Here is a 25,193-nt window from a genome sequence, read left to right as displayed (position 1 = left end):
GCCCCTAGGTTCTTCATGACCACTTTTTTTCCAAAGTGAGAGACTGGCATGGACATATATACACTACCAAATGCAAAATCGATAGCAAGTGGGAAGCAGCCGCATAGCACAGGGAGATCAGCTCGGTGCTTTGTGACCACCTAGAGGGGTGGGATAGGGAGGGTGGGAGGGAGGAAGATGCAAGAGGGAAAAGATATGGGGATATATGTGTATGTATAACTGATTCACTCTGTTATAAAGCAGAAACTAACACACCATTGTAAAGCAATTATACTCCAATAAAGACGTTAAAAAGAAAGAAATAATATAATACATGTAACATACTGGCACACTGTAAAGAAAAAGAGAGAGAGAGAATAATGCTGTGCAGATATGTTTTTATCTCACGCCAGCTTATCTCCATATACAAATGGGCCTTCCTAGCCTCCTTCAGGATGACCAAGAGGTAAGAGGAATGGCAGACATGGTCAGAATTTCCCAATCATGGGGTTAAAAAGGCACAATTTCTCTAGCTCCCCTGGCCTCAAGGATGGTTAGCTGGGCAGTATCCCGGGAAGAGGTGCTGGTGTAGACAAGCAGACAAGGCAATATCTGTTTTCCAAGGTGCAAAAACTGCACAAGGTATGGAAGTGAGGAATGACGGAAAAGCACTGGGGCAGCCCAGAAAGCGTTCATGTCCTCTGTCCTCGCTAGGCCATCTTTCCTTGTAACACTGCCTGTGACATTCCCTTCAGAGAAGGAAGTGAGCAAGGGTTCCCCACTCTGCAGTTTGCCTTGCCCAGCACCCCCTATCCACACAGCCAGGGGGAGCCCCGGGAGGATGACTGTATTAGAAATAATAATCCCTGACCTCAAAGAAAAACATGATGGATTGCATTCATTCAGCAACAGCTTCTGAAAGCCCGACTGCACCGGGCACAGTGCTAGGCGTACGTCACTTCGCCACTGAGACCACCCTTCCAAGAGCTCAGGAACCCGTTAACCGGGTCTCCATATATAACAGCAGAATAATGCAACCAAGCACACGAAAACTGCCCTAATGTCTGTCCTCTTTGGGAGGAGACTGTCCCCGCTCCAAAGACCTGGCCCCTTGACCCTTAGGGCAAGTCCCAATTCTTCTGCTCCATCCGTTCATTCATCCAGGCATCCCATGGTTGTCTTTTCATCTGCCAGGCACCATGTTGGGGAAGCAGAGGTCAAGAGTGCCTCCCAAGCGGATGAGAGGAGCCCCCGTCCACATACACGCATTGTGAGAAATATCGCTGGGGATGCATATGTGCCCTTCGTCGCAAAACAAAAAGAGAGCCTCTGACCCAACTCTGGTAAAAATGTAAGCACACTGTCCTCTGCCCACATGGTCAGTAGTCAGTGGGTTTGGGAACAGCATCTCTGGCAGCTTTCTCTGTCAGAGACCTTGGGCTGATCAACCTTATTCAACCACCAGCAGAGCAGTGGGCCAGCCCTTACCTTCAGAGACCGCCCCCCCTCTACTGCGTCCTTAATACCCACCTCAGCACCAAGTGGTCCCTGACGAAGCTTCAGGGACCATCCATTCAAATAGGGACTTGGATGCCGGGTGTCACCTCAGGAAGGAAGGAAAAACCCAAATTGAAGGCACGTGAGCTTCCCCTCTGTGCCAGAAACCCTGCTGCCTGTCACAAGCCAGACATGATGTATAGGAATAATAAGGCCCCTTGAATTACCCATTAAGTACTGTCAGCAAATCACATGATTTCTTTTTTAATATTGCACATATCTGGCCCCTGGAAAATGATGATGATGCTATCTCCGCCAGCTGGATAATAAACAGAGCTCCCCCCGCCCCGCCGCCCCCATTCCCCCTCCCCGCACCGAGCCAGGGAGACACAGCCCCTCCTCCAAAGTCATATCAGAGCAAAGGCGAGGAAAGAGAGACTCAGCCCACACTCCGGCTCCTGCATCTTGGGCTTCAAGCCAGCACTCTTCTGACTGCCTTCACGGATACAGGAGGGTTCACAAACTTCCCTACCTTGTTCCTCCCTCCAGCCAACTTTCCATGGCTTCCCAGGGAGCATGGCTGCTGTGTAGATGTCACTTGCTCAGAGTAGCCATCACTGACTCCCCTGCGTAACTAAACCAGGAACCCTCCACGATTCTCCCACCAAGCGCCTGTGGTTTCACTTCTAGCATCCCACCTGTTTGCTTGTTCAATGCATCAGTCATGAGACAACATGCCCCGGGAAGGCAAGAACCATGGCTGCCTTGTTCACAATTCAGCCCCACTACTGGCACACAGTAGGACCTCAGGAACCACATGCTGAGTAACTTAGTAGTAAATGCTCAGTAAACCCTGCGTGACTGAACTGGGCCACATTTCCTAGAGCAATCAGCGCATGGCGAACTTTGGTGTGCATCAGAATCACGCCACAGGTTTTCTAAACCACAGACCGCTGGGCCCCATCCCCAGCTTCTGATTCAGTAGGTCTGGGGTGAGGGGAGGGGCGGCCTGTGGATTTGCATTTCCAACCAGCTGCGAGCTGATGGCAATGCTGCTGGTCCAGGGACCCCACTTTGAGAATCACATCCTGAGAGAATCGCCCATAAATGAAGATACCCGTTTCCTGCCCTTCTGCCTTCTCATCAAATTTATTGGAGCTGTCCACATGAGTACAAGCGACAAGGACAGAAAACAGAGCTCTCTGGATCCAATTTGTCCTAGGTAAATAAAATTCTTCTCATCCCTAATAGTGGGAAGGTAAACTGAGGCGAATGGATGCAAAGTGAGGTGGACTGTTCAGCAAGTTGGCACAAACAACACAGAACCCCGCACACCAGATACACAACTTCCTGTTCCAATCACTGGGCTGCACTTTTCTGACACCAACTGTAGAAATGAGTTGGCTTCCAAGTGGCTTATTAGAGAACAAATTATTCCCTGTTTTGCTACTCTTTCCATTTGAGTTAATCTGCAAGTCTAAAGTCCAAGCAGGTGCCAGAGTTATTCCTGCAACTGGCACCAAACTGCATTCAGAAGCACAATTAGCACTTCGTTAATGTGCCTCAGAATGGGATGATCTACATATTACCCGAAGGCCGCCTCAGTCCCCACCGCACTTCACCTTAATGTGCCAAAGTGCAGGTTGCCCTGCTCACAGGCCTTTACAAATCCAGCATTTGCCAGGCAGCTGTCCCGAGCTTTTCATTTGAAGAGAGCAGGGAGGACCCCCTGGTGACAGCAGTTAAGAATCCCAGATGCAACCTCTCTTCTTTCTTCCTATTCTTTTTCTTCCTGAACTATTCAGGCCACAAACAAACGGCGGGGGGGGGGGGGGGGGGGGGCGCTGACGGGGGCGTCCTAGAAAAGTGGGCACCTGTGCCACAGCACTGGGGAGACACAGTGGCCCAGAGCCAAGTGTTGGAGCACAAGTGTGGAGAGGAGGACCCAACCAAGGGACAGCTCAGCTCAGGGTCTGGAGCCTGAACACTGTGAGAGGTTCCTGCATGGGACGAGGGCCACAGGGGGAGCCTGGTGTGGGGTGCTGGAGCTCCAGAGGGTAAGGAGGGAGTCCCAGGAGGGGGCAGCCAGGCGAGGGGTATGGGTACCTAAGAGGATTGGGAGGGTCTTCCTCACCAGGTTAGGGGGACAGCCTGGGACAGGCTGGGAGGCCAAGAGGGATGAGGAGGGCATCTGTGCCAGGAAGGGGTGATGGTGGCAATGCAAAATTACATAAGGGGAGATTGATCAAATAAGAAAGATCAACAGGAGCCAGATTTCCCACTGTTAGAGACGGAAGCTACAGGCACAAAAAGGATGAAAACTAAAGTGAATCCTGAGGTGTTAGATTGGAATTTGGGGTATCTATGTGAACTGATGGTTTTTAATATTCAGTTAGATAAACATATAAATACACATGCCATTGTATGTGCAGACAGACATACATGCACATATTTCTCCACTCTGTCCACCAAGAGGGTCTGGGAGCCACCCCAGTACCAATGAGCACACCTAGCCCTTAGATCTTGGTTTCTAAATACCATTCTCCACTGAAAGGAATCAGGGCTCCCTGAAAAATGGGCTGATTCCAGACAGGGGCAGGGAAAGTACAATACGAATTTGGAATATCTTACTTTACCGTAAGTAAGGAAGCACTCAGAGAATGATGGGGACTTGTGAAAAGGACACTAAAGCTAGCTTGGAGGGATTCCCACCGGGCAACTCTGAGACAACTTCAGCATCAAAAGACGTAATAATAATAAGGTACAATCCACTGAATAAAGTATGAAACACAAGTTCATCCTGGTATAGATAAATGAATAAATTGAAGTTTGATAAGGAACGGGATATTCACCTAATCTCAAAGCATCTCCACACATGGTTACTTACAAAAAGGAAAAGAGTAACTTTGCCGTGGAGAAGGCTGGTGACACCACCTTAAACAAAAGTAATCAAAGACTATATCACCAAGTCTGGGACAAATCAGAATCATGGGATGCCTGATAAGGTGCAATAAGAAGGGCACAGCATCACTTCTGTGGAACTCCTGCCGAAGACGCACAGCCTGAATCTAATCATGAGGAAACATCAGACAAACCCAATGGGAGGGACATTAGTCAAAAGAGTTGGCCTGGAGTCTTCAAAAGTGTCAGTGTCTGGAAAGTTAAGAAAGGACCGGGAATCTGTTCCAGAGTGAAGGAGATTAGGGAGACACAACAACGAAATGCAGTGTGTGACCCTAGACTGGATCCTTTCACTCTAAAGATCATCACTGGGGCAGCTGGCCAAACTTGACTGGGGTCTGAGGATTAAGTGTTAGTAATGAATCAGGTCACTTCCTGCCTTCGATGATTGTTTATGGTCACGTAAGAGCACGTCCTTGCTTGTAGAATATATAAACTAAAGTATTCATGGGTGACGGGCATCATGTCAGCAACATACTCTGAAATAGCTGAGGAAGAAAAAGGTTTTTTGCACTGTACTTGCAGCTATTCGGTATAACTGAAGATTGTTTCCAATAAACTTTTCAGGAAGCTACAGCAATGATGACAGCAACAGACCTGAGTCTCCTGCAGCCAGCATTATCTGGCCGTGCTCTCAATGAGCTCAGTCGGCTTAGAGACACTGCATGAGTCAGCCTCACGCCACCGGGGTGAGGTCATGGTCGTGCCTGCCATTTTAAACATCCTGAGTGGACGAGTGGCTTGAGGGGAGATCAGTGGATGCTGTGCCCTCCGGGAGCCCTGCACTGATTCTGGGAAGGATCCAGGCCACTCAGATTGGGAAGACGGAAGTCTATCGCTGATGTGAACGCTGGGTCTTTGGGGAGGGGAGCAGTGTCCTGGCTTCCGATTCCAGGTCTGGTCCTCATGGGTGCTACTCTCTAGGGCTCTACCCTCAGAGGCTTTGCCTCCTCCACCTTTTCATGCGGAAGGCTGGCTGGGCAGGAGTGTCTATGCCAAAGCCTATCCTGGAAAGCAGATGTGGTCCTCTCGGGGGTCTGACCTGCTCGCCAAGGATGAGAAGCCTCCTTCGGTGTAGACTGGCGTTCACACCTGTGCTCCACAGTGCAAACACAGCAAAGACCTACTAACTGATTCACCCCTAGAACAGGGTGACCAGGTGGTGAGGGGTCTGACAACCACATCGTGAGAAGAGAAGACCCAGCAGAGATGGGACATCTGTCTTTAAACGTTTGAGGAGGTGGCCCATGCGGGTGGCTGGATTTATGTCACGTAGCTCCAGCTTAACACCTAGAACCAATGGTGGAGGATGAAAGGCAGTGGAGTTCAGCTCCACATAAGGAAGGGACTTTCTAATACTGGATCTAGCCAACGCGGGCCAGGGCCCGTGGGTGGGCTGGGATCCTGGAAGTGGGCAAGCAGACATTGAAAGGCCATCTGGGAGGGGAGCTGCAGCAGTGACCTCGTCAATGTTAGGATGATTCCAGGGATGACCAGATTACCCTGTATGGCTCTGACTGGGAAAAGAAGCCAGAGCTTTAGTGAGCAGAGTGAAGACAGCATTCCTGGGCTTTGCTTAGGCCAGTAGGACAGTCCCACCAAGCCAGAGCACCTCTGTCTCCCCAGCAGCTCACCTTCTGCCACCCGCCCCAACTTTTCCAGCATCTAAGGTGAGTAGACACAACAAATCCTGAGGAAGGACCAGGACCTCACGGCTCCTCAACATTGTGTCTGGGACTCCGTGGCCTCCCAGATGTGCGGCCTCTCCACCACCACCACGGAGGCTGCCCCCCCACCCCGAGTCCAGCTTGGACCATAGTCCCACGTGTTCCCAAAGACCTCTGGCCCCTCCCAAAGGCAAGACGGCTGGCCTGCCTGGTGAGTCTCCTCCTTCCATCACCTGTTTCTCTTCCTTCGACCCTTGAGTCACTGTCCCTACATCACACAGGTGAACAAGCCTCAGGCTTCAGGTTACAAATCCTAAGCGGAACCGGAGGGCTGTGTCCTTCCTCCCACTTTACCAAAAGCTGGTGAAGAAGAGGAAAGGTCATCGGAGCCCCCGGAAAGAAAGAGTAGGGTGCTGCAAGATTCATCATTATGCCAGTTCACCTGGAGACAGAGGTTAGGTCAGCGCGGAGAGTTTCCCACGCGCAAAGCCATCACCCACTGACGAGTCCAGCAGATACACATACACTGTACGGTTTCATATTTGCGTTCACTGCTCTGGTTGGATTTATTAAAAGAAAGAGACAGGGCTTCCCTGGTGGCGCAGTGGTTGAGAGTCCGCCTGCCAATGCAGGGGACGCGGGTTCGTGACCCGGTCCGGGAGGATCCCACATGCCACGGAGCGGCTGGGCCTGTGAGCCATGGCCGCTGAGCCTGCACGTCCGGAGCCTGTGCTCCGCAACGGGAGAGGCCACAACAGTGAGAGGCCCGCGCACCACAAAAAAGAAAAAAAAAGAAAGAGACAGTGATTTTTAAAAAGGTAGAGAAAGGGGACTTACAATAGCACACAGGGATAATGGGTTGTTGCACTGGATGCATTATTCCCCAGGGGCCGGAATAAAGAATTAGAGCAGTGAGATCTTATTTGATGTTTCCATACGCCTGTTGAATTTTCAGCTTGGATGCAATACCAAGCAGACCCAGTAGCCAGCCCCTCCCTTCTCAGCACTGCCACGACAAGTTTTAAGGGAGACCAGTTCAGGCTTATTAGACACTTTTATTATTCAACTTATATCCCACCCAGATCCGTGGGCACAAATCACTTTTACATAACCCATGTATTCACGCACATATAGTTAGCAACTTTGTGTCTCGGAGTTTAGCAGCAAACTCAAAGTTGAAAGCAACCGACAGCCAGACTTTTATTTTCACGGTACTGTTGATAACCCCGCTCCACGGGCTCATCTGCCCAGTGAACGTGCCATGGGCAAGAATGGACGGTGGGCTGGCACACCCAAGACCTGGCCTCTGCACTGGCTCTACTGCTAACTTACTGGTAGCCTTCAGAAGGCAGAACCTTCCCTGCCTCTGTGATCATACCGGCTCTATGTACTTCAGAGAGCAATGAGGAAGAGATCATAAGATCATGAGAGGAAAGTGCTCAGAACAATAGGAAGTGCTTTAAACCTATGAAATTAGGTGCCATGTAGTCAGAATCAGGTTTAAAAATGGGATCTGCTTTCCGCGCCTGACAGGGGTCCATACGGCTTTGTCCTGGATTCCCGTCGTAACTTAAAGGGAAACTTTCACAATGTCCGGAGCCCTTGACGTCCTGCAAATGAAGGAGGAGGATGTCCTCAAATTCCTTGCAGCAGGAACCCACTTAGGTGGCACCAACCTTGACTTCCAAATGGAACAGTACGTCTACAAAAGGAAAAGTGATGGCATCTACATCATAAATCTGAAGAGAACCTGGGAGATGCTTCTGTTGGCAGCTCGTGCCATTGTTGCCACTGAAAACCCAGCTGATGTCAGTGTCGTATCCTCCAGGGATACCAGCCAGCGAGCTGCTGCCACTGGAGCCACTCCTATTGCTGGCTGCTTCTCTCCTGGCATCTTCACTAACCAGATCCAGGCAGGCTTCTGGGAGCCAAGACTTCTGGTCAGTGGTTACTGATCCCAGGGCTGACCACCAGCCTCTCCCAGAGGCCTCTTACGTTAACCTGCCTACCATTGCTCTGTGTAACACAGACTCTCCTCTGCGGTATGTGGACGTTGCCATCCCACGCAACAACAAGGGAGCTCATTCAGTGGGTCTGACGTGGTGGATGCTTGCCCGGGAAGTTCTGCGCATGCGTGGCACCATCTTCCGTGAACACCCATGGGAGGTCATGCCTGATCTCTACTTCTACAGAGATCCCGAAGAGATTGAAATGGAAGAGCAGGCGGCAGCTGAGAAGACTGTGACCAAGGAGGAATTTCAGGGCGAATGGACCGCCCCACCTCCTGAGCTCCCCGCTCCTCAGCCTGAGGCAGCGGACTGGTCCGAAGGTGTGCAGGTGCCCTCTGGGCCTGTTCAGCAGTTCCCCACTGGAGACTGGAGTGCTCGGCCTGCCACTGCCCAGGCCACCGAGTGGGTAGGAACAACCACTGAGTGGTCTTAAACTGTTCTTCCACAGACTCTTAAAACGGAAATAGGTTGATGAAAAATAAACAGTTTCTTAAAAAAAAAAAAAAAATGGGGGATCTGAACACAGGGCTGTGAAACATACAGAGGTCTGAGTCATGCTCTGGTCCCACCCCTCATTTCACAGGTAAGAAAGTGGGCACCATGGGCGGCACAGCTACTCGCAGGACAACGGCAAGAGCAGTCAGGTTTGGATGAGACAGTTAAGGTGCATCCCGTACTTGAATGCCCACCCAATGGCCACCTAGCCTCTGCTTGATTATCTGCATTGACGAGGAGCTCACTTCCTCAAAGGCAGCGCCTTCACCTTTGAAAGGCTTAGGAGACTTTTCAGAAGCATGAGGAAGGAGAAGCAATTTCTGTGGCCTTTTCTCTACCCATCATTTGGCCCAAGAGATACTAAAGACGCCGCACAGACTGCTTCTGCTCCCTCTTCTGTACAATACCTGGTCAGTGGGGCTGTTCCCTATGATACTTCTCTCCTTCAGTCTGTGCACCCCTGCATCACTGGCTCCTTTGTTCACTCCGCACATCAGTCTCTGCCGTCCCGGTTACCCTGCAATCAACGTGCTCTAACTTGCCCAGCACTAGCTCCCAGCTCATCTCTTTGGCGTGGCCACCTTGTCCTTGGCAGCTGACGGTCTGAACACTCAGGACCTCTTCGGTCACCTTGTGTCAGAGCAGCTACTGTCAGCAGCTCCTGAAACTGAACAGGAAGCTGAGGGATCAGGCCTGGACAAGCAGAGCTCCACGTGCTCCAGTCCACTGTTGATACCTGGCACAAAAATTAAGGCCTTGAAACAACCCAGAGAGGCGGGCACAGAGCCTGCGGCTTGGCTAGGTGCTGGTCAGGGGCCAGCACCTTCCTTCCGGCAAGGAAGCCCCTGCACTATAGAAGATGGCAAGAAAGACCGTTGCCATGGTGACTGTCGGGCAGCCTAGACTGTTGCTGGTGAGGAAAAGGCACTTAGGAAGGATCGCAGTGAGATGCAGGAATTCACCCACAACCACTACCCAACCCAGCAGGGGCGTTACCGACTCCAGCTGTGCCTGGGCCGTTTCCCTTGTGGTCCACGAGCAGGAGGGGGCAGGGCTGACATTAATCACCCTATAGGAGAAGGGGAGGTCTTCAGGGGTGTGTGTGTGCATGTGTGTGTGTGTGATATGTGTCTGTGTAATGTGTGTGACTGTGTAGTATCTGTGGTGTGTGTCTTTGGGGGGGTGGTCTGTGTGTGTGATACGTGATGTGTGTGATATGTGTGACGTATGTGATGTCTGATGTGTGTGTCTATGTGTATATTTGTGTGATGTGTGTGGCTGTGTATGATGCGTATGTCTGTGAGTGTCTCTATATGATTGCGACGTGTCTGTGATGTCTGTGTGATGTGTGTGTAGTGTGTATCGTGTGTGTAATATCTGTGATGTGTGTGTCTGTGTGGGGAGGATGTACTCTGTGTAATACGTGATGTGTGTGATGTATGTGATATACGTGTGATGTGTGTCTGTGTGATGTGTACGTGTTGTGTGTTTGTGTGTGATGTGTGTCTTGTGTGTGATTGTGGTGTGTGTGTCTGTGAAGTGTGAGGTGTCTGTGTGTGACGTGTGTCTGTGCCTGTGTGTGATGTGTGTCTGTATGTGTTGTGTCTGTGTGTGATGTCTTGTATCTGTGTGCTGTATTGTGAATGATGTGTGTGAGGTGTGTCTGTGTGTGTGAGATGATCCGTTGAGCTGACCAAGCATCAGTGCCTTCTTGGGCAAAGCCTCTTTCTTTTCAGGCCCAAAAGCACAGGAACTCTTGGAGCAGCTGGAGGGTGGTGACTTGAGGCTGAGCGAGTCACCCCTCCCCCGTGCCCCCGGGAGCAGTATGCATGCTCCTCTATTAGCATTAATTACAATGTGCTCTAATCATTTGTTTACAGGCTGCCTCCCCCACTGAAGGAGGGAGGAGCTCGAGCCCAGGGGCTGCGTCTCCTATTTCTGCCCGAGTGCCAGCACTACTTTGTGTCCTCGGCACAAGGTAGACGTCCAGCGAGTGTCGCCTGACTGAATGACTCTGCCAAGGCCAAGATCAGAGCATCTGCACTTCACACAGCAGTGTTCAAGTTCAAGCTCATTCAAGGAGCGGCAGCGGGGCTCTCGCTCCGCTGGGCACGGCGCTGTCATGGAGTCTCCTCACCACGGGGTCCACGCAGAGCGAGAGGCACACTCAGACTGTGGCCCTCCTTCTCCTGTGGCAGGGACACAGCGCCGGAGGCAGGCCCACGGTACTGGTCAGTGGCAGCGCTGGAAGAGGTGCCCGGAAGACCTCACCACGTGGGCATCCACTCTGCACGTTACCAAGGAAGGACTGGTCTTGTTTCACATTTATTTAGTTGCTTTTAATTTACATCCAGTCCACCTGCTCTTTTTGGTGTACAGGTTTACGCGTTTTGGACAAAGGCACAGAATTGTGTAACCACAAGGAAGATACAGAAACATTCCCTCACCGATCTGTTTCGTTTTCTTAAGTAACCACCCATCTTTTTTCTGGCCCCGTTTTTATTTCATATCCCCTTTTAGTGGAGACGTGTTAACTGAAAACTGAGTCAGTTCCTTCCCGTAGCCTAGTCAGATCTGCCCCTCCTCTGAGCCCTATTTGACATTTCAAAGCAAAAGAGGGCAGCACAGGAAAAAGTAAGGTGGGATGTACACCAACTCATCCTGAGAATGAAGTATTTTCCTCGAGAATATCCCCCTTGAATCGGAAGGACACACAAGCCAGAGAAGGAACTCTGTGAGGACAGACTTTGCCATACACCACTGGTGCACTCCTGAAAATTAGGATTATACCTAATCCCAATTTGATCAAACAACCTATCGATCTTTGTCTCTGCTGGTCACCAATCCTCGGCTCTATTTCCGTCACCTTCCCACCTATCCATGCATACCCTTGGAGTTTCAGGGAAGCAGAAGATGGATAAAAATCACTTGCTGATAAACTTAAATGTCACTAGAGATTGCTATTATTTAGAAGGAAACTTTAAGAATATCTTTAAAGGAATAAATATTATCCTAGGAGAACGAGCACACGAGAGCATTTTTTAAAACCATAAAAGGTTGGAATCTGTCCATTCACATTACGTTGCTCTTCGAAGCGGTTCCGTAGGATGCGGCTGACTCCTTTCAAGTTTGCTGTTATTACTCTGAACACTGTTGGAACTTTGCCTCTGAAACTGCCTTCAGAGTCAGTATATGAAGCATTCAAGAAAACCAGCTTCACTTTTCATGTCGCATATGTTTTTGTCAAGTATATTTCCTCCTCCTTGATCCTTGCAAGCTAGTCTCCATTGATTTTCATTAACCTAATGTCCAACCTTGAGGCTGGGAATAGAGTAGTCAAGCATCATTAATTTGGAATCCACCATTTTGGAATAAGAAATAATTCAGACAGTAAACTTCAGCCATCCAATTGCTCTCTTCGAAGGAAGGAAACTAATCATATATGTAAATCAGAAGGAAACCATTTAAAGCTACTTAAAAGAGTAAACTTCTCAAGCATTCTCGAGCACACCTTAGATTAAATCACCCTTCACCCAACATATTTGTAGGCTCATTATAAATTGTCTTTATTAACCAGACATCCCTCCATGGACTTGTAGCGACAGTACTTTTTTGACCTACTTCCTGTTACTGTCAGCGCTGGGGTGCAGGAAGGTTGCATGTCTTTAAAATGATCTCATAATTCAGACTTTTTCGTGGCACTCCAGCAAATTCAGACCAACCTTCCTCGCATTAGTCTGAATTAACGAAGTTTGACTGTACTGGATTGAACCATATGAAATCAGCAATATTCAACCATTTTTGACTTTAAAAATGGTGATTTTATATGGTTCATTCAATGTAACATATTTCTTTTCTGGGACTCCTTTCCAAGGAACCAAAAGCATTCCCCATTTCCATGCTTTCTTCGTATATTTTAAAGATAAAAGTAGGAGAGTGGGATTGAACACCCAGCCCCTAACCGCCTGCCCCTCAGTTCACAAGTACAGAAACTGCGAGAGTAATAGAAGAAAATCACTCAAACCACAACTGCTTCAAAATGGGACGAAAAAAGTACTAAAACAAAAATAAACAACATCAGAGAACTATCACCACTGCTTTCCCATCACCCAAACTCTCGCCCTCTCCTTCAGACCAGTCTTCCCATCTGGAAATCACTTCGGGGACAAAATATACCTTGCCTACCCGTAAGTGTAATCCATTAGAGCCCAAGAGATTCTGACTGTGTGAAGAAAACTCCAATATCAGACTCCTGAAAGGTTTGGGATGAGAGGGGAGCAAATTAAAGTTTAATAGGATGGAACCTCAGGAAATGGACAAATGTAAATTAGGACAGAGAAACAGAAATTATTCTCACTTATACAAGGTTCCTCATTAACTTATTTGATAGCATTCTGAGAATCTGTTTAATAAATGTAGGGGGCTTCCCTGGTGGCACAGTGGTTGAGAGTCCGCCTGCCGATGCAGGGGACACGGGTTCGTGCCCTGGTCCGGGAGGATCCCACATGCCGCGGAGGGGTTAGGCCCGTGAGCCATGGCCACTGAGCCTGCGCGTCCAGAGCCTGTGCTCCGCAACGGGAGAGGCCACAGCAGTGAGAGGCCCACGTACCGCAAAAAAAAAAAAAAAAAAAAAAGAAAGAAATGCAGGGATGTGCAAACTCAGAAGAGTGTAAGATTGACTCTCTCTGCTTCAGGGCAAGGATCTGCAGTGCAGAAAGAAAGGGTTTCTGATGAGTATTAAGAACTTCCTGGATTGTGAAGGCCAGGAGAAGCTGAGGAAGGAGAGGGCGGCAGACTGTGAAATGTCCTTGTCTGGGGGTATTAGGGTGGAGGAGCCCCACTTTGCGAGACTGAGGTTGATTCTGTCTTCGTTTGACTTGTTTCATCTTCTGCCAGAGCAGACTGGTCCCCCTTGGCCACAGGGTGCCTCTTGAAGGCTCTGTGACCACTGGGGCAAGCCATCAGAGGACGGTTTCCTCTGAGGGCTTGGGGGCTCCTCCAGCCCTCAGGGGAGCTCCTCCAAGACTAGCATTCTCCAGCAAAGACCCTATTTGTAGGAGCCACATGAGGCTTGCTGCCACCAAAGCAACAAATTCCTGAAACAGAGAGGGAGAAACGGCTACCTAAGGGAGCATCTCCTCTGCACTGAGGGGAGGGGGAGGGGAACAATTTATGGTTAGCTTATTTTTATTTTTAATTTTTTGTTTTTACAAAAGATGTAGTGCCTGCATCTACTCCTTCATTCAACAGGTTCAACTGGTGTTACTGAGACTCCACAGTGTCATCAAGAGCACTGTTTCTTTCCTGCCCTCCCACAGTGTCACCTTCATCCAAAGGTCAATCCTAATTAAAGTCTCAATACCTCCCAACACTTCTGCAGCTTCACATCCAGACAGAGAGAAGTTGGGTCTCTTCAAGAAACACTCAGAAGGCTAAGAATATTTTTCCTGGTGTGTTTAGCTTATTTTTAACCAAGTGACACACAGGCATGGAGGAGGAGAATTCGAGCTGGTTTGAAGCTACAACCTTTCCCGGGGGAGCTGCTACAAGAGGCGCTCTCCATGGACCAGCCTGGTCTCATGTGCCCCATGTCACAGGAAGGGAGCATTTCCCACTCCTGCAAAGCCAAGCAGACCCACCACTTGAGTCTCCCTCTCCCACTGACTTGGGCACAGAGTGGTAGTTTATGGCAACAATTACTGTGGCTCTAAAGGTAAATTGAAAACGCCAAGAGGAGCAAATTTTCACATGAAAATGCAAATTGTTCCTTATATGGGCTGTTCCACAGACACTATGATTCATCATTGACTGTTCAACTGTATTTCCAAGTAAGATCTCAGTGAGAAGGACAGAAAGGCAGAGCCCAAGCCTGGGGAGATTTATAGCTCCTTTTATCCAGATGTAAAGCACACGGCGTTGCAAGCGAATATTAAACCTATAAAATCTCCATCTATCTTCTAGTCCTTATTTGAGGTGGGGCCAAAGGACACACAAGCATATACTTACATCCTCCAAAATTTGCCCTCTCCAGCCATGCACACTCCTTTACTTTCACGCAATTCACCTTTACTTTCCCTTCTTACATGAAGGCAAACTCATCCATCCACCCATCCACCCACCCATCAAGGCTTTACTGCCAGCCACATACACAATTTCGGATTAAGAAAAGGAATCCAAGTGGGTTTTCCGACGTTCTCTTGTGCCAGCATTCGTAAAGGACGCTTATTAAACAGGAAACACCAAACTTGAGAACTGGACCAGGGCTCAGTGTGTGACCCAAAAGCAATCGTCTAAAAGCTGGAACTCAAGGAAAGCTGTCCCTTAAGACGGGTCAGGAGGGAACGCTTACACAGCACTCTTGGTGTGCCAGCCCGGCTCTGAGTGCTTTATGAATATTAATTAATTTACTGAGCCCCGTAGATGAGTGTGCCCTGAGTGAAAGCCACTGGCACATCACACTCTACTTCTGGAAACTACCACGGAGAAAAATCACTTAAGCTCAGGGTGCTCGCTCCCTGAGGGGCCACACTCTGGGTCTTGTGTGGAGCCCCTGCACGTCCTATTGTGGGACAAACTACGACCTGGGTGACTGGGCTGCCGAATGGGTGGTCTTCCCGGCCTCCCCAGGTGCCCAGATATCCTCGTGATTCTCTGTGTGTCTCTTCCTTGTAATAAGAAGCCTGACCAGTAAACAACCATGCAAAACATTAGTCAAAAAAACAAAAACAAAAATGAAAACAAAACAAAATGTTATTCCACAGATAACTTCCTGGGTACCAGGGTTTCAGGCAAAGAGTTCCTGCAGGGGAGGGGCGGAAAGGGAGCTAGAGCCAGCGCCAAGCCCTGTCGGTTTTTGAGAGCTGCTGCAACAAGCTAGGAGACTTAGAACAACAAAAATATGTCTCACAGTTCTGGAGAATTCTGAAATCACGGTGTCACAGGGCACCTAGTCCCTCTGAAGGCACTAGGGAAGAAGGATCTATTCCAGGCCTCTCTCTAGCCCCTAGCAGTTCCTTGGCTTATAGCAGCGTAACTCCGATCATCACATAGCATTCTCCCTGTGTGCATGTCTGTGTCCAAAGTTCCTCTTTTTCTAAGGACACCAGTCATATTGGATTAGGGGCTCACTGTACTCCAGCCTGAGGTCATGTTAACTAATTACATCTGCAACTGTCCTATTTCCAAATAAGGTCACATTCTGAGGTGCTAGGGGTTAGGACAACAACATAATGAAATTCGGGGGCATACAATTCAACCCGCAATACTAGCTAAAGGGTTTGAGCTTTACAAGAGAATGTCTTGGGACTGCAGCCTCCAATCGTGGCGCCCCCGCATTTGAAATTTGGCCTTAAAAATCCTTCTGCCATCCTTCAGCTTTTCGGATGTCTAAGAACATATTGAGGGGCTATGTTAGGGGCCTCCTACCCCAACCACCTGTGAATGTTTCAGCAGGAGAGACGCGACGATCGGCATTCCCACAGCTCAAATGCAGCTGGCAGAGTTGCCTTGTGCATCCCACTTCCCACCCCCAGCCCCATCCCTTTGTTACTCGATTTTAAGAAAGGTATGGAATTTCTCCTTGCCTTAAACTCACTGGCTGTCCTCCCAGCATGAAGTTGCACTGAGGATGAGTTTTTTTATTTTTTTGGGTTTTATGGCCATGCTGTGTGACTTACGGGATCTTAGTTCCCCGACCAGGGATTGAACCTGGGCCCACGGCAGTGAAAGCGCCGAATCTTAACCACTGGACCACCAGGGAATTCCTGAGGATGAGTTTTTGACCATCCTTCTCATGCAGAGATACACACTCCTGCCAGATGTTCTACCCCACTACCACCCACAAGGACCACTCCTCAGATACCCGTATTCTATAGCGCAAGAAATTGAGAGCTGGTTAGACCATCTGTGGAAGTTCATCTATACTTCCCTCAACTTTCTAAACCAGGCAGAGTAAGCACCTAATTTTTTTATCAGCTTTAATGAAGTGTAATTTATATATGAGAAAGTTCACCAAATTTCATATATAATTCAGTGAGTTTTGACAAATATACACAGACTGTAACCACCACAGTCACAACAGAGAATATTTCTGTCACCATAAAATTCCCTTGTGCATCTTAGTCATCAATCTCCTTCCCCTACCTCTCTGGCAACCACTGATCTGCTTTGTCTCCACAGTGCTGCCTTGTACAGACGTGATAGAAATGAAATGATAAAATATGTAGTCTTCTGTGCCCGGCTTTCTTCACCTATAGCATAATGTTTCTGAGATTCTTCATGTTGTTGCTCATTCCTTTTCACTGCTGAATAGTATTCCATTGTATTCATCTGCCAAAATTTGTTTATGCTTTTACCTGCCAACAGACATCTGGGTTTTGTCCAACGTGGGGCAATAAGAATAAAGAATGAAGATTTGAGTGTAAGTCTTTGTGTTGATATAGTATTCATTTGTCTTGGGTAGATAACTAGGAGTGGGGTTTCTGGAAGGAAGAGTAAAAGTATGTTTAACTTTATTAGAAACTGCTAAACCGCTTTCTAACGTGGCTGTACCGTTTGCATTCTCAGCAGCAAGGTTCATGTTCATCAAAACTTAAAGTTGTCGGACTTCCCTGGTGGCACAGTGGTTAAGAATCCTCCTGCCAATGCAGGGGACACGGGTTCAAGCCCTGGTCCGGGAAGATCCCACATGCCACGGAAAAACTAAGCCTGTGTGCCACAACTACTGAGCCCGCGCTCTAGAGCCCGTGAGCCACAACTGCTGAGCCTGTGTGCCTAGAGCCCGTGCTCCGCAACAAGAGAAGCCCCCGCTCACCGCAACTAGAGAAAAGCCCGTGCGCAGCAACGAAGACCCAGCGCAGCCAAAAATAAATAAATTAATAATAAATAAATTTAAAAAAAAAAAAAAAAAAAAAACTTAAAGTTGTCATTTCCTTAAGTTTTAGTGATACGGGTAGCTCACTGTGGTACTAATTTGCATTTCCCTACTGACTAATAAAGTTAATCATCTTTTCATGCATTCATTTGCTATTTATCTATCTTCTTTGGTTAAGTGTCTGTTTAAATCTTTTGCTTATTTTCTATCAAGGCATTTGTCCTCTTAAGTTTTAAGGATTCTGATCCATGAACATGTTATATATCTCCATTTATTTAAATCTTTAATTTCTTTTGGCAGTGTGTCATAGTTTTCAATGTGAAGGTCTTGCACATATTTTGTTAAACTTTCCATAATTATATCATATTCGTTCTCCATTAATTGTGATGATCCTACAGTTTTTCTTCTTTAGACAATTGATTTTCAAACGTTAAGCCAATCTAGTGTTGCTGGGATAACCTCACGTGGTCATGATATAGTTTTTGTATGTTGAAGGATTTGGATTTATTAAGATTTTGTTAAGGAAACTGTGTCTACGTTCATGTGGAATACAGTCTTCTGTTCTTACGTCTTTGGTTTTGGTATCCAGGTAATGCTTCATAAAATGTGTTGGGAAGTGCTCTCTTCTATTTTCTGGAAGAGTTTGTGTAGACTTGATATTATTTTTCTTTAAATGATTGATAGAATTAATCAGTGAGACCATCTGGGCCTGGAGTTTTCTTTGTTGAAACAGTTTTTTGCTTTGTTTGTGAAAGATTTTAAACTGTGAATAAATTTCCTTAATAAATATTGGGATACTCAGGTTTTTTCTTTTAAGTGAGCTTTGGTAGTTTGTGTCTTTGCAGAAGTTGGTCCGTTTCATCTAAGTTATCAAATGGACTGGTATACAGTTGCTTCTTTCTCTTTATTATCCTTTCAGTGTCTGTAAGATCTGTAGTAATGCCCCATTTCTCATTCCCGTTATTGGTAATTTGTATCTTTTCTCTTTTCTCCTTGATCTGTCAGGCTAGAAGTTTATGAATTTTATTCATCTTTGTGAAAAAATAGGTTTTGTTTTCATGGATTTTTCTATGTCGTTTTTCTGTTTTCTGTTTCACTGATTTTTGCACTTATCTTCATTATTCCTTCTGCTTACTTTGGGTTTAATTTGCTCTTCTTTATCTAGTTTCTTAAGATGGAAGCTGGGACCTTTTACATGAAATCTATCTGCTTTTCTAATACAAGAAGTTAATGCTATAAATTTCTCTGTAATCACTCCTTTGGTTGTATCTCACACATCTTCATTTTCATCTTATTCAAAATATTTTTCAATTTTCCTTGTGATTTCTTACTTGACCCATGGATTACTTAAAAGCACATTATTGATTTCCAAATATGTGAGGATTTTACATACTTTTTGTGGATTTCTAGTTTAATCCTGTTATGGTCAGAAAAGATACTTTGCTATAATTTTAATCCTCTTCAGTTTATTGAGACTTGTTTTATGTTTCAGAGTATAGTCTGCCTTGGTGAATATTCCATGTGCACTTGAAAAGAGTATGTACTCTGCTCTTGTTGGGTAGAATGTTTTATAAATATTAATTAGGTCAAGTTTGACCTAATAGTGTTCAGGACTTCTAGATCCTTACAGAACTTTTGTCTAATTGTTCTATAAATTTTTGAGAAAGGACCACTGGGGTTTCCAACTGTAATTGTAGGGTTTTCTATTTATCCTTTCTGTCAGCTTTGCCTCAGATATTTTGAAGCCGTATTTTTAGGTGCCTATGCATTGAGGATTGTTATGTTTTCTTGGTGAGTTGACTCTTTCATCATTATGTAATCTTCCTCTTCATTGCTGGTAATTTTCCCTACTCTGAAGTCTGATTTGTCTGATATTATATAATAAAACCACTCCAGCTTTCTTTCAATCAATGTTATCATAGCACATCTTTTTCCATCCTTTTACTTTTAACCTACCTTTGTCTTTATACTTAACATGGATTTCTTATAGGTGCATATAGTTGAGTTTTGCTTTTATTAATCCAACTGAACAATCCATTTATTTGGAATGTTTAGACGATTTACATGTTATATATGTAATTATTTATATTATTGAGTTTAAAACTACCATCCTATTATTTGTTTTCTATTTGTGCCATCTGTTCTCTTTTTCTTGTTTTTTGTCTTTTTTTTTTACTAATCCTATTTTTATGACACCATTGTATCTCCAATACTAGCTATAGTTTTTTGTTTTGTTTTGTGGTTGCTTTGGAGTTTGCTAACTTATCTCAGTCTGCTTTGCAATAACATTATGCCTCCCACATACAGAGGAAGAACTTTACAATAGTATACTTCCATTTCTCCCTCCCATCTCTTTTGCTATTGGCATACATTTATTTCAACTAATGCTATAAACCATAAACTACTTTTTTTTTGCTTATAACAATTGTTATGTAACACACTTTAAAATGAGAACAAATTTATTTTATATCTATTCATATATTTATAACTTGCAGAACTCTTCATTCCTCTGTATAGTCTAAAAATTTTTTTTTTTTTTTTGCGGTACGCGGGCCTCTCACTGTTGTGGCCTCTCCCGTTGTGGAGCACAGGCTCCAGATGCGCAGGCCCAGCGGCCATGGCTCACGGACCTAGCTGCTCCGCGGCATGTGGGATCCTCCCGGACCGGGGCACGAACCCGTGTCCCCTGCATCGGCAGGCGGACTCTCAACCACTGTGCCACCAGGGAAGCCCTGTATAGTCTAAATTTGTATCTGTTTTCATATTTCTTCTCCCTGAAGAATCTAATTTTTTAAAAAATTCCATCCTGCTGTCATGTATTCTCTCACCTTTTTTTTTGTCTGAAAATGTCTTCATTTCACCTTCACTGTTAAAAAATATTTTTTTAGGTTAGATTTCTAGGTTGAGAGTTTATTTTTTTATCATAAGTTTAAAATGTTGCTACATTACCTCTGGTTTGCTTGGTTTATGATAAGAAGTCTGCTATCATTTCTATCTTTGTCCCTTTATACATAATATGCCTTTTTTCCTGTGGCTGATTTTGTGGTTTCCTGATTATCTCTGGCTTTTAGCAATTTGATTATGATGTGCCTTGGTATGATTTTCTTTATATTTCTCCTACTTTGATCTTGTTGAAATTGTTGGATCTATGGGTTCATATTTTTTATTATACTTTAGAAACTGGCTATTACCTCTTGAAACATTTTTCCTGTCTCACCCTTTCCTCTTTTCCTTCTGTGACACCAGTAACATACAAAAGGCCACTTAATATTGTATCATAGGTCACTGATGCTCTGTTTATTTTTTTAGTGTTTTTTCTCTGTGCTTAATTTTGAATCACTTTTATACTATTTATTTCAGTCCATTGATCCTTACTTCTACAGTGTCTTAACCACTGTAATTCCATCCAGTATATTTTTTATTTCAGATACTGTTTTTCATCTCTGAAAGTTCCACTTGACCTTCCTTTATATCTCCCATTTCTCTCCTCATGTTCACATTCTCCTATACTTTCTTGAATATATGTATAATTTTTATAATGATGGCTTTAACATCCTTGTCTACTAATTTCATCATTTCTCTCATATCCTGGTCTATTTCTCTTAATTGATTTTCTCAATTATTCATCTTATTTCCTTGCTTTTTTATGTCTTATAATTGTGTGTGTGTGTGTGTGTGTGTGTGTGTGTGTGTGTGTGTGTGTGTGTGTGTGTTGGATTCTGCTCTCATGTATAGTGAAGTTACTTGGAATGCTGGATAATTTTGAGACTTGCTTTAAGCTTTTTAGAGCAGGTCCACAACAACCATTAGTCTAGTGTTTTGGCTCTACTACTGAAAAAGTACCTCTTCTGAGGATTCTACCCAATGCCTCATTTATTAGGAGATCTTCCCACTCTAGCTGGTGGGAACATGAATTATTTCTGCCCCTCTCTGTGCTCTAGCAACTGTTCAGTCTACTGCTTTCTAGTGAGTTCCCCCAGTTGTAGTGAGTTTCCTCTCATGCATGTGCACATCAGTACTCAGCCAAAGATGCAAGGGAACTTCTGCAAACCTTCAGAGCTCTCTCTCTCTCTGTGCAATTCCATTCCATCCTCTGTGCTACCCGACCCTGCAAATTCCAGGTATCCTGGCCTCCCCAAACTGATATCTGTCTTCTCAAGCGAACAAGGTCACCAAGCTATGTGTGGTTCTCTCCATCCTCACCTCACACTGTGACCTAGAAACTGCCTCAAGGAGCAAGCTGGGACCATCTTAGGGTTCACCTCTCTTGTTTCCCTTCTCTCAGGGATCACCCTCCTGTGTTACCTTCTGTCCAATGTCTGAAAACCGCTGTTTCATACATGCTGTTTTGTTTTTTAGCTGTTTAACGTGAGAACATAAATCTGGTCCCAGTGATTGTATCATGGCTGATGGAAGTCAATACCTATCTTTGAGGAATTTTGAAGGACAGAGGTCCACATTTCCTGCACTGATCTATCCTACTGTCCCATTTAACCTCATTATTACCTCTTCTCTCCTGCATATTTTCTCTGGACTCTCTTTGGAACTGCCATATTTTAGACCTACTGGAAAGGACTCAGCACAAGTTCCCAGGGTACTGCCAGAGCTTTACCAACCTCAGGCGTATACTCTCCAGGATGTAGAAAAACAGAAACTCAGCTTTAATACAATGGTCCCTTGATCTCCAGAGCGACTTCGCCTCTGTCCACTTTGACAGCCAGCATGGTGTCATCTTCCCCAGCCACCCCCTCAAATATTCCGCATAAATCGCCCCAGCCAACCACAAAGGAACCTTCAGCTACGCCTCAGATCAGCAACCTTACAAAAACCACCCGTGAATCTATTTCCAACCTTTCGGAGGCCGGCTCAATCAAGAAAGGAGAAAGAGAGCTCAAAATTGGAGACCGAGTATTGGAGACGCGGTTTTGATCCCTGGTTCGGGAGCTGAGGTTCCACATGCCGAGGAGCAACCAAGTCCATGCGCTCTGGAGCCTGCGCGCCACAACTAGAGAGAAGACTGCGCCGCAACTAAGACCCGATGCAGCCAAATAAATTAATTAATTTTTTTTTTTTAAAAAAGGTGACAGTCGCTCTGTCACCTGTTATTACAGAGACAGGTGAACTTGGTCAGACGAGCTGACCCTAATCAGCGAGGGCGCTGAATGGAGTCCTGGGCTGGAAGCTGAGGAAACCAGGTTCTAGTTCCATTCTGTGGCTTAGCAGCTGTATCCGTTTGGGCATGTCACTGAGTTCAGTTTTCTCATCTGAACATTGAAGGGCTTGAATCAGACGGTCTTTAAGTATCCTTCTAACTTTAAGGTTATGATCCTAGGATCTATCAACAAAGTAAACCTGACCATGGTCCCTTTCTGTTCCCTTGTCCACATGGATAAGTTATGCAAGAACCAGTCATGCCCTGGTTCTGAACACCACCACCCATCAGTTCTCTATAAGGCAGGAGAGGGTCTTGGGGGTTGGGGGACCCCCAGTGCGACCATCCTGCCTCCATGCTCTCATATGAGTGAATGCAGAACCATTATCTAACCGGGCCCACCCTTTATTTTGTTTACTCAGAAAGACATCCACGTGTCATTCCATTTGCCAGCACCTTCTTTCGCATCAACGGTGTACCATATATAAACACGGGTTCCGTATCCCTGACAAATCTAGTCTTCACCCCCCTCTCCAAATGCCACAGGGCAGAGGATCCTTCCTTCCCCACTCCATCTGTTCCAACCTTGACAGCCACCCACTGGGTGCTCCAATCGTCACTGCACAACAGCTCTGGGCCCAGCAAGGGGAGTAAAGGAACAGTGGGGAGCCCGCAGGGGGTTGCTAAGAGTATTACATCAGCCCAGTCTCCAATGCTCCCAAGGTCTGGGCAGTCAAGTCCTGAGAACACATTTTACTCCCAGAAGAAATCTAGTGCAGGAATCTCAGGAAGCAGATAGTCATCTTCTGGCTCTGGTCACTCCATCCTCTCCATCCTTGGGTGACCTTGGGCAGGCACTTTCCTTCCCTGGACCTTGGTTCCCTCCTATCTAAAGGCGGGTACACCATTTCTGGAGCCTCCATGATCTCAGTGTTGTTGATAGGACAAATAAGATCCTAAATAAAAGGACAGAGTTTACTGAATGCAAGGTGGTGGCGGCAGTGCTGAGATAATTAGCTTGCCTGCACTGAGGAGCTGCAAATACACACACACAGGAGCTTTCTTTGCAGGCTTTCAGGCTGTTAAAAGATACTGTGGCTTCCCGTTTCACCCCTAGAGTTTCTTTGTGTTTTCCTGAAGAAAAAGACAGAGGAGGACTTCCCTGGTGGCTCAGTGGTTAAGAATCCGCCTGCCAATGCAGGGGACACGGGTTCGAGCCCTGGTCCGGGAAGATCCCACATGCCGTGGAGCAACTAAGCCCATGCGCCACAACTACTGAGCCCTCGAGCCACAACTACTGAAGCCCACGCACCTAGAGCCCGTGCTCCGCAACAAGAGAAGCCACTGAAATGAGAAGCCTGCGTACCACAACAAAGAGTAGCCCCCACTCACCACAACTAGAGAAAGCCTGCACACAGCAATGAAGACTCAACACAGCCAATAAAAGAGACAGGGGAAGGAGGTAGGAGGTTGCAGATTTACTCCACAGTTGCTGTTTTAGTCTCCAGAGGAGCCAGGCTTGTTGATTCAGAGAGACTGTTATCTCTCTTAGGGCTCAATGAAGCGCACCTTCAAACCAGATGCTCCTTTTCTCCTAGTGCTCAGTGCAGGCAGAACCTGGGACAGTAGTGGATCAAGAATGGGTAGGGGCTGCTGTGCAGATGATGCCCTGAGAGCTAAGACCCCAGCTGGGGGGAAGAGGGAAAGGAAATAAGGTGAGAGGGATTTTGAGTGCCACTTCCTGCAGTGGATATAAGAGATGTCTGGGAGGAATCTGAGAAGTCATTTTTAATAACAATACCCTTGTCTGCCTTGGCTCTCCCTAGGGATACAGGGGGCTGACAGGGAGGGAAGAGTTACACATGGATGTCGTGGACCACTGGGTGCAGCCACTGCCTCAGAGGCAGGGGCTAAGGGAAGGAAGAGAGCCATCCAAAGAATTCCCAAAGACGTGATGTTAGCTGCAGGAACAGAGGAGAAAGAGGCCATTCAAATACCCATCCAGGCCCCACTTGGCTCTAGGGAGGGAGGAGCAGTGAGGTGCAACCCATGAGGGAATGATGGGCCCACAAAGAACAGACTTCCTAGGACAAGATCCGTCATCACCCACTGTAGAGTCCAGACCTGCGTGCCAATACCTTCAGGAAAGAAGAGACCAGGGTGGTGTCGTCCCTAAGGGACAGTCTAAGCCAGGCTCCTCCTCGTTACCCAGCCTTGCCCCTGTCATTCTCCCCCTCCCCACATATCTCTCTGTTCTGCCCTCTCAAGGTTCCCTCGGTGACCCACACACAACCTTCTGCCAGGACAAATCACAGCGTGCCGGGCTCTTCCGAGCAGGCCTTTCTGGACCATCTCCGTGCTCCCTGAGGAGCCTCTGTCTCTGCACAGAGCCAGCCAGCACGCAGGGAGTCCCCAAAGAGAGGGCTTTCTTATTGAAAGCAATGAAGTGTTTCTTTCAAGACCTATTTGAACCTTAAAGTTGAAGCCTTAAACCTGAGGAATTCTATCTCTGAAGCTCTCAGTGGGTCCAGGGATGGATCACGTTGGGGTGGAGAGTGAGC

At 46.6% G+C, this 25,193-nt stretch overlaps 1 protein-coding gene across 1 annotated transcript; it reads left to right on the top strand.

The window, feature by feature from the left end:
- Window positions 1-7,638: 7,638 nt before the first annotated feature.
- LOC132430767 (small ribosomal subunit protein uS2B-like) lies at window positions 7,639-8,546 on the top strand. The gene is given in 2 exon segments (XM_060020007.1): window positions 7,639-8,047; window positions 8,049-8,546. Coding segments are annotated over 2 exon segments (852 nt in total). The 5' UTR covers window positions 7,639-7,693.
- The last annotated feature ends 16,647 nt before the right edge of the window (window positions 8,547-25,193 follow it).

The sequence above is a fragment of the Delphinus delphis genome, chromosome 9, assembly GCF_949987515.2.
Source record: "Delphinus delphis chromosome 9, mDelDel1.2, whole genome shotgun sequence".
NCBI classification, from domain to species: Eukaryota; Metazoa; Chordata; class Mammalia; order Artiodactyla; family Delphinidae; genus Delphinus; species Delphinus delphis.
Note: the sequence above shows the minus strand (reverse complement) of the source record. Positions and strands in the feature narration are given on the sequence as shown.